This window comes from Canis lupus, chromosome 36 (genome assembly GCF_011100685.1).
Source record: "Canis lupus familiaris isolate Mischka breed German Shepherd chromosome 36, alternate assembly UU_Cfam_GSD_1.0, whole genome shotgun sequence".
In the NCBI taxonomy this organism is placed as follows: Eukaryota; Metazoa; Chordata; class Mammalia; order Carnivora; family Canidae; genus Canis; species Canis lupus.
This window is the reverse complement of record NC_049257.1, coordinates 19237988-19253461: the sequence shown is the minus strand read 5'-3', so window position 1 is coordinate 19253461 and position 15474 is coordinate 19237988. Positions and strand designations below refer to the sequence as shown.

Here is a 15474-nt window from a genome sequence, read left to right as displayed (position 1 = left end):
CGATAAATAATGAGGGTGAACTCTATTTGCTGCATTACTTCATCACTCATTTATTCATGTAATCATTTATTCATTAAAAAAAGTATTTGAACACTCCTACTGAGTGCCAAGCAATTTCTACATGATTTAGAATTTCCTTTTTGTGTTCTTCTGCCTATCATTAGTAGTCTTGCTTTAGCCCTCTGACTCTAAATATTTGTGTGGTTTATAAGTGAAGTGTTAGCATTTTAAAGGTTGAAGGGAAGGTTTTGAGTCTATTATCATTTTTACTTAGCCTTACACATGCTAGATTCAGCCTTCTTAAGAAACTTACCAGAAATTTTCTTGCCTCCTTGGAGACGAAGATTTTTTAGACCAGATTCCTTAATGAGTTTGTGTTGGGTGCCAGCAGAACCAGGCGATGTCTCTGGCCACATATTCCCACACCAAGACGCCATGTCTGACAATTTAGCTACATGGTCTTGTATGCAGGGCCTTTGACCAGCAAAATTATTACTTAGCTGCACTTTACTGATGAGATGCCAGACCACACTGGTGCCTCTGCTTTTTCGAATTCCCCCGTCTCCCTCATATGTTTGTATATCTGTCTCTTTCCATCCCCTCTTTCCACTATCTCCTAAGTCCTCATTCAAGCAGAGTGAGGGGGAAATGGATGTGAAGAGCAGATGTTCCCCTCGGGTTTTTTGTGGTTCCCTGGATGCACGGTCTTCCAGTGGAATGCTTCTCATTTCTTGGTTTTGATTGTCCATGATGTATGAAGAAGTACCTTGCTGCTCTTCTCTCCTGATGTTAATAAAACCAGTTACACTGGAATCCTCCTAATTCCATTAGGAGGATGATGGGGGAGGTACATTTCTGATGGTTAAAAGTTTTATCTGGTCCATATTACTGAAAAAGAAAAATACCAGTGATTTCAGGAATCTTTTAGTGAAAAAGTCATAGAATTATGCCCAAAGATACAAAGACTTTATTGACTATAAGTGACTGTGAGAAACAGGTGCCTGCTATAAAAAATTAACTCTGGTGTTTTTAATGTGATAACCAGTTGAGTAAATATAGTAACTTTCTTTGAACATCTTTGTGAAACTGTACTCCAAGAAAGTAAGGACCAATACTAAAAAAATCTCTGAATGACCTTTAGAGTCTAACACAATGCCTAGGACACATAGACTTCAACAAATATATGTTAAATATGTGATTAAATATATATTAACATAATTTAATGTATATGAAATATATGATTAAAGTAGAAATATTCAATAATGTTAATTCGGTGTTTATTCTTCCAGATACAGATGAATATAGACCTCCTGTTTGGAAATCTTACTGTAAGTATACAAATAATTTTAAATTGGGTGGGTTATAGTGCTTTATGAGTGATATGGAAATAAGATCATTAGATATGAATATTCATTTCATTTTATTCCCATTATTGAAAAATTAATTTACAGCAAGATTTGAGAATAGCATAGAAGAAGTAATTAATGGGAAAACAGGAGTGTTTCCATAATGTCTGTCTATGGTTTGCGTGTCTGGAATGCATCTCATCCCTCTGTGTTAACATGGAATTCCATATTGAACTTGAGGCCACTTGTTGACGTTGACTGATGAAAACTAACGCGAGGAGAAGCTCGCTAAGAATTCAAGCAATGTAATTATTCTTAGATCCTAATTCTTTGTATGAAAAAGGTCTATGTAAATGATAAGTCAGGAGGCTATCTTGATAGAATAAGTGGGTGAAAAGAGGCAAAAGAAAAGTGTTTTTTTGTGCATGTTTAGTTTTTTAGGAATTGCTTCCCAAATATAAAAGAGAGGCATCTGAATTCTCTATTGCTCTTTAAACTTTGCATTAGCATAAAAATCTTTTCAAAAGAGTCTAGGTTCCTAGTCCTTTATTTTCCCTACCTTGTTTCCTAGAGAATATTATTTCTTCAAGTAAAAGATATTTCAGATTTTTAAAAAGGGGAAGTAGGATTAATATAATCAAAGTAGCTTTAAAAAGAAATCCATGAATGCACTCTTGTAGACACCAGTACCGTAAGTTTTTGTTTATCTGTGGAGTTGAATAAACAACCTAAGAAACTTTACTTTAAATATACATTATTAACATCTTTGTAAATGTTGAGTTATCCTGAATTTTGTTATTTATAAGTTGCTGGCTCGATTCTTGGTTTTATGTTCCCAGAACAACAGGTAGTTTTATTTTAATAGGTTGCTACTTTGAGCTAATTATAGTAAGCAAAATACGAACAGTCTCTGAAAGTATTGCCATAGAGGCTGCTGGTACCTTTTTATTTCTGGGGAGTATAGTTCAAAGAATGTATAAAAATGACTAATGTTCTTTACTTCTTAAAGATTTTGTCTCATAATCCCATTGGCTAGAAGCCTATTTAAAGTTCTTGTCTGTATTTTCTGGTTTTTGATTCATCTTTGTTCCCTTTGCTCTGACTTGTACCTTGCACATTTTTTTTGTGTTTGAGCATCTAGGAAGCCTCATACTGTTACTGAGTCATGGTGGTGGCTTTTTCCCCTTGAAGAATATTGGGGACTAAATATATAGGCAATTTGTATTTTCTATATCTTTGAATGTCTTATAGTAGCTATCATGTTTTTAAAATGGCTTCTTTTTTTGGGTGCTAGTTCTGCTTCTGAGTTTTATAGTTTCTTTTAGTAACCTCAGTGCTTGAGCTCCACATTATTCTAAAGCTCAACATATTCTGAGCTCAACATAATTCTAAAAACTTACATATATGAACCAGTAGGAAAATAGAACTAGCAAGATGTTGAAGTTGAGGACTCTTTTTAAATATAGTTTTATTGCCTTTGTAAAAAAAAAGATTTTATTTATCTATTTAGAGCGAGCAGGGGGCAGGGCAGAGGAAGAGAGAAAATCTTCAGGCGGACTCCCTGCTGAGTGAAGACCCTGATGTGGAGCTCCATCTCACAGCCCTGAGATCATGAACTGAGTCAAAATCAAAAGTTCAGTGCTTAACCGGCTGAACCACCTGGGCACTCCAAGTTTTGTAGCTTTTTGATACAAATTACTTGACTTAAACCAGGGGCCTAACCAGTAATAAATGAGGCAAGTGAGCCAAGTGGCAATCAAGGGAAAGCAGAGCAGGGATGCTCTGTTTGCAGGGCATAACGCATAATTAGCTCCCCTTTACAGAGTGCTTTGATGTTGTCAGATCTTCTGATTTTTCAGAAGCGGAATTCTCTTTTGCCTTTGTTGATGTCAAATCACTTTTTAAATGTTTGAAAACACACTTAAGTTTAGAAAACAGCAAACCAAACACATGAGCTGACTTTGACCTCAAGATACCTACTTGTGATCTCTGAACTTATTAACAATGTTTTGTTACTATCTCCGGCTACCAAGAAATCCCTGGGTGGCGCAGCGGTTTGGCGCCTGCCTTTGGCCCAGGCGTGATCCTGGAGACCCAGGATCGAATCCCACATCAGGCTCCCGGTGCATGGAGCCTGCTTCTCCCTCTGCCTATGTCTCTGCCTCTCTCTCTCTCTCTCTCTCTGTGACTATCATAAATAAATAAAAGTTAAAAAAAAAAATTAAAAAAAAAAAGAAATTCATTAATAAGTAAATAAGCATTGACACTTAAAAGGTGATTGAAAAATTTAAGTACTTTGATCATATATCTTTTCATCTTGAATTTAGCAATTAATTTTTGGTAAATCATTTAATGATTGTGCAATTTAAATTTCAGCTGAGGTCCAGTTTAAATACCAAGAATTTTAAATTAAGAGCCTGAATTAGTCTTTATTGCAGTGGTCTTTTTAATGATCTTTTTGATAAGTATTCCTTGAATTCATATGTTACATTCAGTTATACAATATCTGAAGGCCCCCCTTTATATATTATTTGTTAAATATAAGTCTTAAAGGTAGCAAACAAGGAAGCATTTGTGTAAAAATTATTCCTCTCCATGAAGCACAACTGTACCCTTTGAAATGTTGATTACAACAAAGGGTAAAATTTTCATGTGATGATATCGTCACTCCTTTTTTCAAAATCACTTATCTTACTGTTTGCTTAGTGAATAGGTAAATCCATTACTAGTGATAACCATATACTTAAGTATTTGTGCTTTGAATCAAAATCAATGTTTTATATTCTCTAGTATCTTTTAATGTTCTTCTTGACTACCATTCAGTTCTCATAATTGAGTTTCCATAGGTGACGATACTTTCCCAAGCATTTTCTTCACAAAGGAAAACAACTGATCTTTGAAGATTACTGATCAAAGCAGAATTGTGAACTGAATTTTCACATGGAATAGGTAGCAATATGGAGGAGTGGATCTGAAGAATCCTCCCTTTGTGCAAATCATGTGTTGGCTTCTCTTAGGAGGATAGAGACTTATCTGGGTGTATGTGGGTGCTACACGTGTTTAATCACTCTCAGAGCTGGAGTGCTCTTTCTCTGTGCTCTTTCTTCCCTTCTCTGAGGTCTCAGAACTACTCCCTCTATATCATCTCTTTAATCTGTAACAACATATTCACAGGAATATTTTTGAAAAACTGACTTTCACAATAAAAAATGGGTATCTAAAACTATTTATAATTTATGGCATCTCTCTTAGGCATTTTTGCAACCAGAAGGAAAAGGCAAAGGAATTAATTTCTATCAATAGAATTTCAAACATTGGTAAATGAGGGAGTGACCTTTATTTTTTGATTTTTAAGTAGGAAAGCTGTGTCTTCTTGGTATCTTTTAAATTATAACATTCCCCTGGTGTTATATTTTGATGATGAATTCAGGATGCATCCTAGTAACCAAATATTAATATTAATGTAAGAAATTATATGTATTAATATCAGTCATCTATATATAATAATAGCTGATCTTTATTGAGTGTTTTCTAGGTGTTAGCAACTATTTTATGTCACCTACATATAATAACATTCATCTTTTTCAGTAATCTGTGAAGTAAAAACTATTATTATCTCCACTTTACAAATGAGGGAAACTGAGGCACAGTATGTGGGGTTAGTGGCAGAGCCCCAGTGTTCAAATCCCAGGTGACCTGTTTCAAGAGTTCAGATTCCTAACTGCCATGGTACATCTTCCCTTTGCAAAGCAATACAGAACAGAACATAAACAGTAACATATGTCTGCATATGTGCTCAGTGTGCATTTTGTGTATATTCATGCATATAGTCTAATTATATGTGTGTGTATGTATAGTCTAATTGAGTGTATTTACATGTCCCTATGATATATATGAATGAATATGATCAGAGGTGGAGTCTCTATAATGATGTCTAGTTGAAATTTAAGTCCTTCGTTATCTGACAGTGGCTGAAGTCTGGTTAGTTTGATGTTGACAAAATGTCTAAATATTTAAACATATTATTAACTTACATTCAGGTATATGTGATTATATATGTAGAAATAGAAGAAAAGTTCCCTCCAAGAGATAAACTTAGATATACATAAGGAGAACCTCTCTAATGACTACCAAGTTCTGTTCAGTCTTTTTTCATTACAGATCAGAAGGGCTGAAGTGGAGCTAGAATGTCATAGTATTGGTGTCATTTTCATGGGTTCATTTTCAGATACCCTAAAAATTACCCTTTCCTTGGCAAGAGGAATACCCGAATTCTTCCTTGTGCTGCATTTGCTCTAGTTGAAGAAGTGGAGGGTTACTTTGGCTCAGAAATTTTGTTTTTAGGGGAGATTATCTTTGAAGATAGATGTTTGCAATATAAATGGGGAGAAAAGCAGCACATCTGTTACTTCTAACATAAATCCTAATTTTAGTTTCAAGTTTGACATGTAATAATGTGCTTTCAGAATGTATAACCATTATTGGCTTATATGAGAGACATGCTTTATGCAATACATCCACCAGGAATTGGGGAAAATAAAAGACCAGATTATGGAGAACATAGCCAGATACCCAGTACTGATTTGTTACAAGGCAAAAAGGCATTTGTATGGATTTTGATTTTTCTATTTATGCTTGCTTTTGGGCTTTTACTAAATTTAGTTTACTTTCTTTGCATCGCTCTTAACAAATTTTAATTTAATAACAAATAGGACTATACCACATTTTTCTTGTGAATATAAAAAAGCAGCCAGTTTGTGATTCCTAATATATTCCAACTTTCTGCAAAAGGGTAATTTAGGATTATTTGTGATAGCAGAATATTAGAAAAAATCTAAATGATTGTCCATAGGAGACTAATTGAATAAACTATAACACTTAATAAGGAAGATTTCTATGAACTGATATGGAATGATTTACTGTCTTCACAGTGTATCAGTTGCAACAGGAAGCCCCTCATCCTCGAAGAATCACCTGTACTAATGAGGTGGGTGTGATGAAACTGTTACAACAAAATGTCTCTCAGTCATCTGTTTCCTGAACTTTGACCTTCCTCAGTAGCATGGTTATTTTTGGGGTTAACAAGGTATGTTAGTTAGCATCGTGAAATTGTACTTGAATGCATTTTTCTTAACGTTTTCCTCAATTGAAATAACTGCCATTTGGTTTTTTAAAGATTTTATTTATTCATGAGAGACACAGAAAGAGAGAGAGAGAGAGAGGCAGAGACACAGGCAAAGGGAGAAGCAGGCTCCATGCAGGAAGCCCGATGCAGGACTCGATCCCGGGACTCCAGAATGCCCTGAGCCAAAGGCAGATGCTTAGCCACTGAGCCACCCAGGGATCCCCTAACTGCCACTTTTACTGGACTATTTAGAATATAGTATAGAATGTGATAGTATAGTTTTAAGTGATATTAGTATTCTCAGTTAAGTCATATTTTCTTCTTCCAATTTTTATTTTTTGTTCTTTTTGAAAACAAAATTTGAAGGCAGTACTGAAATAACTTTTCCATTAAGAAAATATTTAAATTTTGGTTTTAAAAATGAGCAGAAAACCTGAACAGTTCACCAAAAAAGATATGACTTACCAAAATATATGAAATGATGTTCAGATTCATGAGCAATGAGGGGAAATACAAATTAAAATACACCAAGAAACCATTGTCACCTTTTCAAATTGGCAAAAATTCCAAAGATTAGAATATGTTTAGTTGGTAAGTCTGAAAAAACAAACACTCTCATACATTGCTGATAGGAATGTGAAGTGCTACAATTTTATAAGAGTTTTGTAATACCTAATAAAACGTTGCCTGCATTTACCTTCCAGTCCAGGTTCAGTGATCTACCCTTATGGATTACCTGTACAAATAGGGAATTACATATGCCCAAAGTTTATTATTGGATTGTTTATAATAGCACAAGATTAGGAAAAAGCCTAAATATCTGTCCATAGGAGACTGAATAAACTGTGATATTAAAAAGAATAAGGAAGATTTCTATGAGTTGGTATGGAATGATTTCCAGATAGAAAAAAATACATGTACAGACATTGGAGATACTATGATTTCGGTTAGACCCACTGCAATAAAGAGAGTCGAATGAGTTTCTTTGTCTTCTAGTGCATATAAAAGTTATGTTTACCCTATACTGTAGTTTTTTAAGCATGCAGTAGCATTATGTCTGGAAACACAATGTACACAGCTTAATTTTTTTTAAAGATTTTATTTATTTATTCATGAGAAACACAAAGAGCCAGACATAGGCAGAGGGAGGAGCAGACTCCCTGTGGGGAGCCCCATGTGAGACTCGATCCTGGGACTCCGGGATCCTGCCCTGAGCCAAAGGCAGATGCTCAACCGCTGAGCCACCCGGGTGTTCCTACACACCTTCATTTAAAGATACTTTAAAATTGCTATAAATGCTGTCACTGAGCTTACAGTGAGTTCTAATCTCTTTGCTGGTGGAGGTCTATGCCTCTGTGCTAATGGCTGAGATCGATCAGAGTTGTGATTGCTGAAGGTGGGGTGGTGGTAGCAATGTCTTAAAACAAGGCAACAATGAATTTTCCCACATTGACAGACTGTTCTTTGATGAATGTTTCTTTGCAGCATGTGATGCTGCTCAATAGCATTTTATGCACAGGAGAACTTCTTTCAAGTCCAAGTCAGTACTCTCAAACCCTGCTGCCTCTTTGTCAACTAAGTTTATGTAATATTCTTTTTTTTAATATTTATTTATTTATTTATTTATTTATTATTTATTTATTTATGATAGTCACAGATTGAGAGAGAGGCAGAGACACAGAGGAGAAGTAGGCTCCATGCACCGGGAGCCCGATGTGGGATTCGATCCCGGGTCTCCAGGATCGTGCCCTGGGCCAAAGGCAGGCGCCAAACTGCTGCGTCACCCAGGGATCCCAGTTTATGTAATATTCTAAATCCTTTGCTGTCATTTTGGGTTTTTTTTTTTTTTTTTCTTTGCTGTCATTTTGATAATCTTTGCAGCATCTTTATCAGGAGTAGATTCCATCTCAAGAAACCACTTTTCTTTGTTAATTCATAAAAAGCAACCCCTCATTTGTTCAAGTTTTGTCATGAGATTGCAGCAGTTCAGTCACATGTTTGGGCTCTACTTCTAGTTCTCGTGCTATATCCACCACATCTGTAGTCACCTATAATGGGTCAGATCTGAGGAGTAGCAGGGGGATTGGGGAATGTCCTGTTGGTGGAGAAGTCAGAACATATCCCATGTAGCGATTAAGTTTTCTGTCTTCTATGGGTGCAGTTTGTGGCGCTCCAAAACAATTACAGTAGTGACACTGGAAATCACTGATTACTCCATTGAAGTCTTGAGCCGTCCTCAGGGTCATTCATGAGGGTGGGAATCGACTTCTCCCAAGCTCCTGTTCATGTTGATATTTTGACTTCTTTTCATGAATCATGAATGTTCTTAATGACATCTAGATGGTGAGTCCGTTCCTGAAGGTTTTCAGTTTTCCATCAGAGGATTCACTATCTGTGGTAGCTATTGCCATATGAAATGCTGTTTCTTGGGATCCCTGGGTGGCGCAGCGGTTTAGCGCCTGCCTTTGGCCCAGGGCGCGATCCTGGAGACCCTGGATCGAATCCCACGTCGGGCTCCCGGTGCATGGAGCCTGCTTCTCCCTCTGCCTGTGTCTCTGCCTCATTCTCTCTCTCTCTCTGTGACTATCACAAATAAATAAAAAAAAAAAAAAAAAAAAAAAAAGAAATGCTGTTTCTTAAATGATGAGACTTGAAAGTTAAAATGATTTCTTGTCCCATGGGCTGCAGAATGGATGTTACATTCGCAAGCATGAAAACATCAGTGTTAGACTTATTGTACATCTCCATCAGAGCTTTGGATGACCAAGTACATTGTCATTACTGCTCATTGAAAGGAATCTTTTTCCGGGCAGTAGGTCTCAACAGTGGGTTTAAAATATTCAATAATCCAAGTTGTAAACAGATATGCTGTCATCCAGACTTTATGGTTCCATTTATAGAGTATTGGCAGAGCAATTTGAGAGCATAATTCTTAAGGGCCCTAGGATTTTCAGTGGTAAGTGAGCATTGGCTTCAACTTAAAATCACCAGCTGTATTAGCCCCAAAGAAGAATCAGCTTGTTTTTTGAAGCTTTGAAACCAGGCATTGACTTCTCTCTAGCCATGAAAGTCCAGATGGCATCTTTTTTTAAATACAAGGCTGTTTCATCTACATTGAAAATCTATTGTTTAGTGTAGCCACCTTCATTAATGACCCTAGCTAGATCCTTCTGGAGAATTTACTACAGCTTCTACGTCAGCACTTACTGCTTCACCTTGCATTTTTATGCTGTGGAGATGACTCTTTCCTTAAACCTCACAAACCAACTTGGCTTGCTTCCAACTTTTCTTCTGAAGCCTCCTCACCTCTCTCAGCCTTCAGAGAATTGAGAGCTAGAGCCTTGTTCTGGATCAGGCTTTAGCTTAAGGGAATGTAGTTGGTTTGATCTTCTGTCCAGACCACTAAAACTTTCTCCATTATGAGCAATAAGGTTGTTTTGCTTTCTTACGATTCATGTGTTCACTAGAGTAACACTTTTAATTTCCTTCAAGAATTTTTCCTTTGCATTCACAGCTTGGTTAACTGGCACAAGAGGCCTAGCTTTTGGCCTGTCTTGGCTTTCGACATGCCTTCTTCACTAAGCTTAATCATTTCTAGCTATTGCTTTAAAGTGAGAGATGTGTGACTTTTTCCCTTGAACTTAAGATGTCACTGTAGGTTATTAATTGGCCTAATTTCAATAGCATCAAGTTTCAGGGACTAGATCAGAGGAGCAGGAGGGAGATAGGGGAATATCCTGTTGGTGGAGAAGTCAGAACACATCACATGTAGCGATTAAGTTTGCTCTCTTCTATGGGTGCAATTTGTGGTGCTCCAAAACACTGAAAATCACTGATCACAGATCACCATAATAGATATGATAATAATAATGAAAAAGTTTGAAATATTGTGAGAATTGTGGCACAGAGACACAGAGTAAGAAAATGCTGTTGGAAAATGAGCAAATAGCCTTGTTTGATGCAGGTTTCCAGAAACCTTCAACTTGTAAAAAACACAGTATCTGTGAAGTGCAATACAGTGAAGCACAATAAAATGAGGTATGCCTGTATGGTAATTGTACCTTTTTTAGAATTAAAAAGGGGGAAAATAAAAAAAAATCTGATTTTTGTAAAAGAGAAACACAGGAATAATTAACCCAGAGACCAGTGAAATAGTTATCTGTAAGGAGTGAGTAGGGGGCAGTGTGGGGAGGATAAGAATGGAAGTTAGACCCATCTACAGATAAGTTTTTATAAAGTTGTGACTTTTAAGCTATGCAAATATTTCACATATTCACACAACAAAATTAAGTAAAAAGTGGTTAAAAAGCAAACCTTAAGTTTGAATACAAATAGAAGCAAATGAACCTAACAAATTCATAACATACCCCCAAATTAATTTAAGTAACTTATAAATATTCTGATGGTATAGACTTGGGAGGAAATATTCTAAGAATCTTAACCTACGAACAGGTAATTTATTGTTGTTAGTGGTACTTATGTAGTAGTTGTAAAATTATTTTGTGTGTAATATAGGACAGAGCAATGAGTAACTATATTGGATTTTGGGGAACCATTGTTTTGAGGAGATAAAAATATGGAGTAGTGGGAATTGAGAAGTACAGTATGGTTTTGAGTTTGAATTGGAGGTATTAATATGAACTCACAGATTTTTAAAAAATATGTGTTCTATTTCAGTCCACGGAAAGGCATTAAAGGCAATGATGCCCTAGTAAGAATGAACATACTCAGTGCCAAAGTTTGGTTTCCAAAAAGTATTTTCTACTAAAGGGTGCCAGTGTTCCTTGGAGGAGTTCCTGATTCCAGAACATGGGGCAGTGAGATCCTAGAACATTTTATATCAGAAAGCAGGAAGAACTCAGAAATGGTTGGGGACATGTCAAAAGACCTAGCAGCCCACTTGAATGAAGGGTTCTCACAGGCCAAATTTGTGTGTAATTTGATATCAAAAAGAAAAATGATAGTAATGAACTATAACATACCAAGTGAAAAAATATGTTAGTCCATAATGATGCCCCAAAAAACTACCCCAATACAAAGAAAAAATGGGGGAGAGGGGCAGAATGTAAAGTTGTCCTTTACAGCAGAAGGGCGGCAAAGCATGTAGAGTGGTAATAATTCGTGCTAATCATTGAGTCTGGCAAAGATCAGCATTGGACATTAAAACCACTGAGTGAAAGATTGTAGGTGAAGAGGATATTTACATGATCTCAAGGTGTCACTCCACCAATTATTTATGAATTGCAAAAAGAAAGATACATTTTCATAGTGGAGAGGTCTGGCATCACACTCTCATTCGTGTGATCACATTTAGTATTACCTGTAATGGGTCAGATTGACAAGTGTCTCCTGAAGTGATGTAATGAGACATGTACAAAACCATCTATATAATATTTCTGCCAAAATGCTTAACTTCTATGTTATAAAGAAATGTGAATCAGACACATCCAAAATGTGTACATTCTATAAGACATCTGTCCCGCAAATGTCACGTTCATAAAAGAAATAACCCTGTTGGGATTATTCTAAAACGAAGGAGATGAAATGCCAACCAAATGTGGTACAGGTACCTTGATAGGGTCCTGAGATAGAGATCTCTCTCTTTCTATTTACAGCTGCATATTTTGGGTATAATTAGAGAAATTTGAATAAGAACTATGTATTAGGTAATATGGAATCATAATAACTTTCTTAGATGATATACTATTAAAATAATTGCTTCTGTTTTAAAAAAAAGTTGAAATGGATTTTGTTATTGTGAAGACTGGTTAAAAAATACTGAATAGCTTCGAAAGTATAATGTCATAACGTCGTAAAAACAATTTATCAAATTAGGCAGGGTTTCATGAGATTATCTTTTAAAATGTCCTGTTGCAATTTAAATATTTGTAGATGTCCAGCCTGCATGTAGTGTTTAAAGATTGCATTTTATTGCTACTGTGCCATGATCAAGGATGATGAAATAATTTTATGTGTAGTGAGAATTTTTTAAAATGCTATTTAATAAAACATTTCATTTTGTTTCATACTCTGACCAGACACAACCTTTTAAACTTTTAACAGAAAGTGAGACATTGGCAGTAGTTCAGTGAAAAGTCTAAAAGTATTAGTAACACAATTATCTTTATTGAGAAATATCTGTACCTTGCCTTTCTTGAAAGAATTTGATGACACACAAATGAAGACGTAATAAAAGGAATAAAAAAAGAAAAGTTGAGGAAAAAACCCAACAAATAAGCTAAGTGATTGCAGTGCTCACTGAGGATCAATAACAGGGTGAAAAGGGAATCACAGTAATAAAGTATGTAACTCTTAAGGATCAGAAAGGCTAATAATATGATCCAGTTTGTACCTGAGCTAAATTATTTTCAAAAAATCATGTGGTTGGGATGCCTGGGTGGCTCAGTGATTGAGCGTCTGCTTTTGGCTTTGGGCCTGATCCTGCAGTCCCGGGATTGAGTCCCACATTGGGCTCCCTGCATGGAGCCTGCTTCTCCCTCTGCCCCTGTCTCTGCCTCTCTCTGTGTGTCTCGCATGGATAAATAAGTAAAATCTTTTTTAAAAAAATCACGTGGCTTATTATGTGAAGTACGTTTATTGATGTTACTTTGACCAACTGTAGTTTCATAGCCCATGTAAAAGTAGACTTATGATCATTTCTCATAGCAGCTGGTATAACATTAAGGAACAACAAATCACACTAATTTTTAAAGGGCTAAACTGTTGTGGTCTAAGTATATAGGCTTCTGGTGATCTACTCTGATGTGAAGAGACCACGTGAAATACTAGGAGATTGGCTGACTCATAGAGTCTCTGAAAATAATTTCTCTTGATTTAGTTTTGTGATGTGGTTGACCAAATACTGCCATCCACTGAAAAACAAGAGTGTCATATTCTATACTGTTGGTTAAAGGAAGGCATATAAGCACCACGAAATGAAGGGTACAATTGAGATTTTCTTATTTAAATTGTTTTCACTCTGGTTAGTTTTCTTTCACAAGAAATTAGTAATCATGTTCTAAGGGCAAATTGGTGGGCAAGGAATGTTGCTCTGTGGGCAGAAGTGTTTGCTGTGGACTAGCTCTCTTATCACATTGTAACCACACTTGCATGTTGTTCAAAACTGATAATCTGTTAGCTATTCAACTTTGACAGCTTAATAAAGATTAATTATGCATGCATAATTAGTTAGCAAATTGGTAGTGATAACAACTTGTTTCTATATTTGACCAATCTCTTATGTTACCTAATGTCTTTCTGTTTTTACCAGGTGACAACTAAATCGCAATTAATAAAGACTGAGAAATGATCTCATTTTAAAGAAGTGACATTCCTACTCAACATTGCTCTAATGATTAAATTTATAAATGTAGATAATGAGTGTTTATGTCACTAATGCTGCTAATCTACTTATTTTGAGCAATATTTGGTCTCATTAAATTCCTGTAAAACAGTCAAATAACTTAGGTATCTATTTAAAATGAAAGTAAAGCATTAATCAGTGAAATGGAGCTAACATAAAATTACTTAAAGGAAGTTTCAGTTGTAGTCTTGATTAAATGATAAATAGCTGGTTTGGGAGAATCATCTTGGGAGTGATGAGCACTAAAAGTAAAACTGTACTGAGCAACCAATTGCTGTTCAATTTCAAATATTTAACTGAGGAATTGGATTTGGGACATTAAGCGCTAAGTGGCCACTGTGTTTTAAGGGGGAAAATGCAACAGGATTTAATTGCCACTGAAATGTGGAGAGAAAAAGAGAGAAGTTAATGCAGTAGATAAACTGACGGTTCTTTTAAATAAAAGTTATTAAATTATGTGGGTGCTAATTATAATCATATAAAAATGGTCCAGTGACACTGTCTTTAAGGAGATTTCTCTACTACAGTCGTAAGAAAGGGAAAGCTGACCCTGTTTGTGTGGATGTGCACATTGCCATTCCTTTTTTTTCTAACCCCATAGCATTGTATCAACAGCATAGCAACAGGCTTCACATTGAATTTATGAACCTCAACTTGATACTTACTGCTCCCTGGTAGGTATACTGTGCTTTCCCCTCAAACCTGTAATACCTTATTCCTCCCCTACTTCTCAGCTCATAATCTATATCCTACTTTATTCCTGATTGAAACAGTTAGAAGAGAACTCCCACGAATTTTGAATGCCACATCTACTCAGCCATTATCATTTGGATCCACTGTTCTGCATTCTTGCCTGTTATCATAGATGATGGGTAGCTCTCCACCACACCAGACCCCATTTCCTCTCATCTACTTAAGGACCTAATCCTAGCAATTACCCCTCTCCTTCATCATCAACAGTTTTTCTCTTTTTACATCAGGCCATGAACATTCCATTTTAATTATTTCACCCATCTTAAAAATTGTCTTGACCCTACTTTGTCCATCTGCTCTGCCCAATTCCTTAGTTCCCCTTTGTAGAAAACAATTGAAAGTACTGTCAATACTTGCTGTTTCCAATCTTGCTCCTCCTATTTTCTCTTAAACCCACTTTAGTCAGGCTGTTACCCACCACCACTCCATCAGAACTGTATAGCAAGGTCACCAATGACTTCCACCTTGCTCAGTCTAATGGTCGGTTCTTGTGCTTAACCTGTCAGCAGCATGGGGTGCAGAGGATGACTCTCAACTTGATACACTTTCCTCACTTCCTTTCTAGGACATTATCGACTTTTGGTTTTTCTCTTGCCTTCACAGTCACCTTTGCTGCTTCCTCTTCTCCCTGACCTGGATGTTCAGATGCTCCAGGACTCAGTGCTTGATCTTCATTTCTTCTCTGCTTGTATTTATTCCCTGATGTTGTTGCCAGTTTCAGGCTTTAATACAACTGACATTTCCAGTTCCATTTTCCCCAAGTTCCAGACCACGTTATCAGTTGCTTACTCTACATCCTTTCTCCCTTGATGTCATTTCAAATAACACATCCAGAACAGAACTGACATTTATCTTCCTCCCCAAACCTGCTTTTAGCAAAAAAGATT

The 15474-nt window shown here is 36.2% G+C and overlaps 1 protein-coding gene across 6 annotated transcripts in view; it reads left to right on the top strand.

The window, feature by feature from the left end:
* The window catches only part of CHN1 (chimerin 1), a 205298-nt gene that overhangs the window by 59829 nt on the left and 129995 nt on the right, over window positions 1-15474 (top strand). For all 6 annotated transcript variants that reach the window (XM_038584899.1, XM_038584896.1, XM_038584898.1 and 3 more), the window contains exons 2-3: window positions 1290-1328; window positions 6278-6333. In XM_038584899.1, coding sequence (XP_038440827.1) covers window positions 1290-1328; window positions 6278-6333 — 95 coding nt within the window. The remainder of the gene's footprint in view (window positions 1-1289; window positions 1329-6277; window positions 6334-15474) is intronic.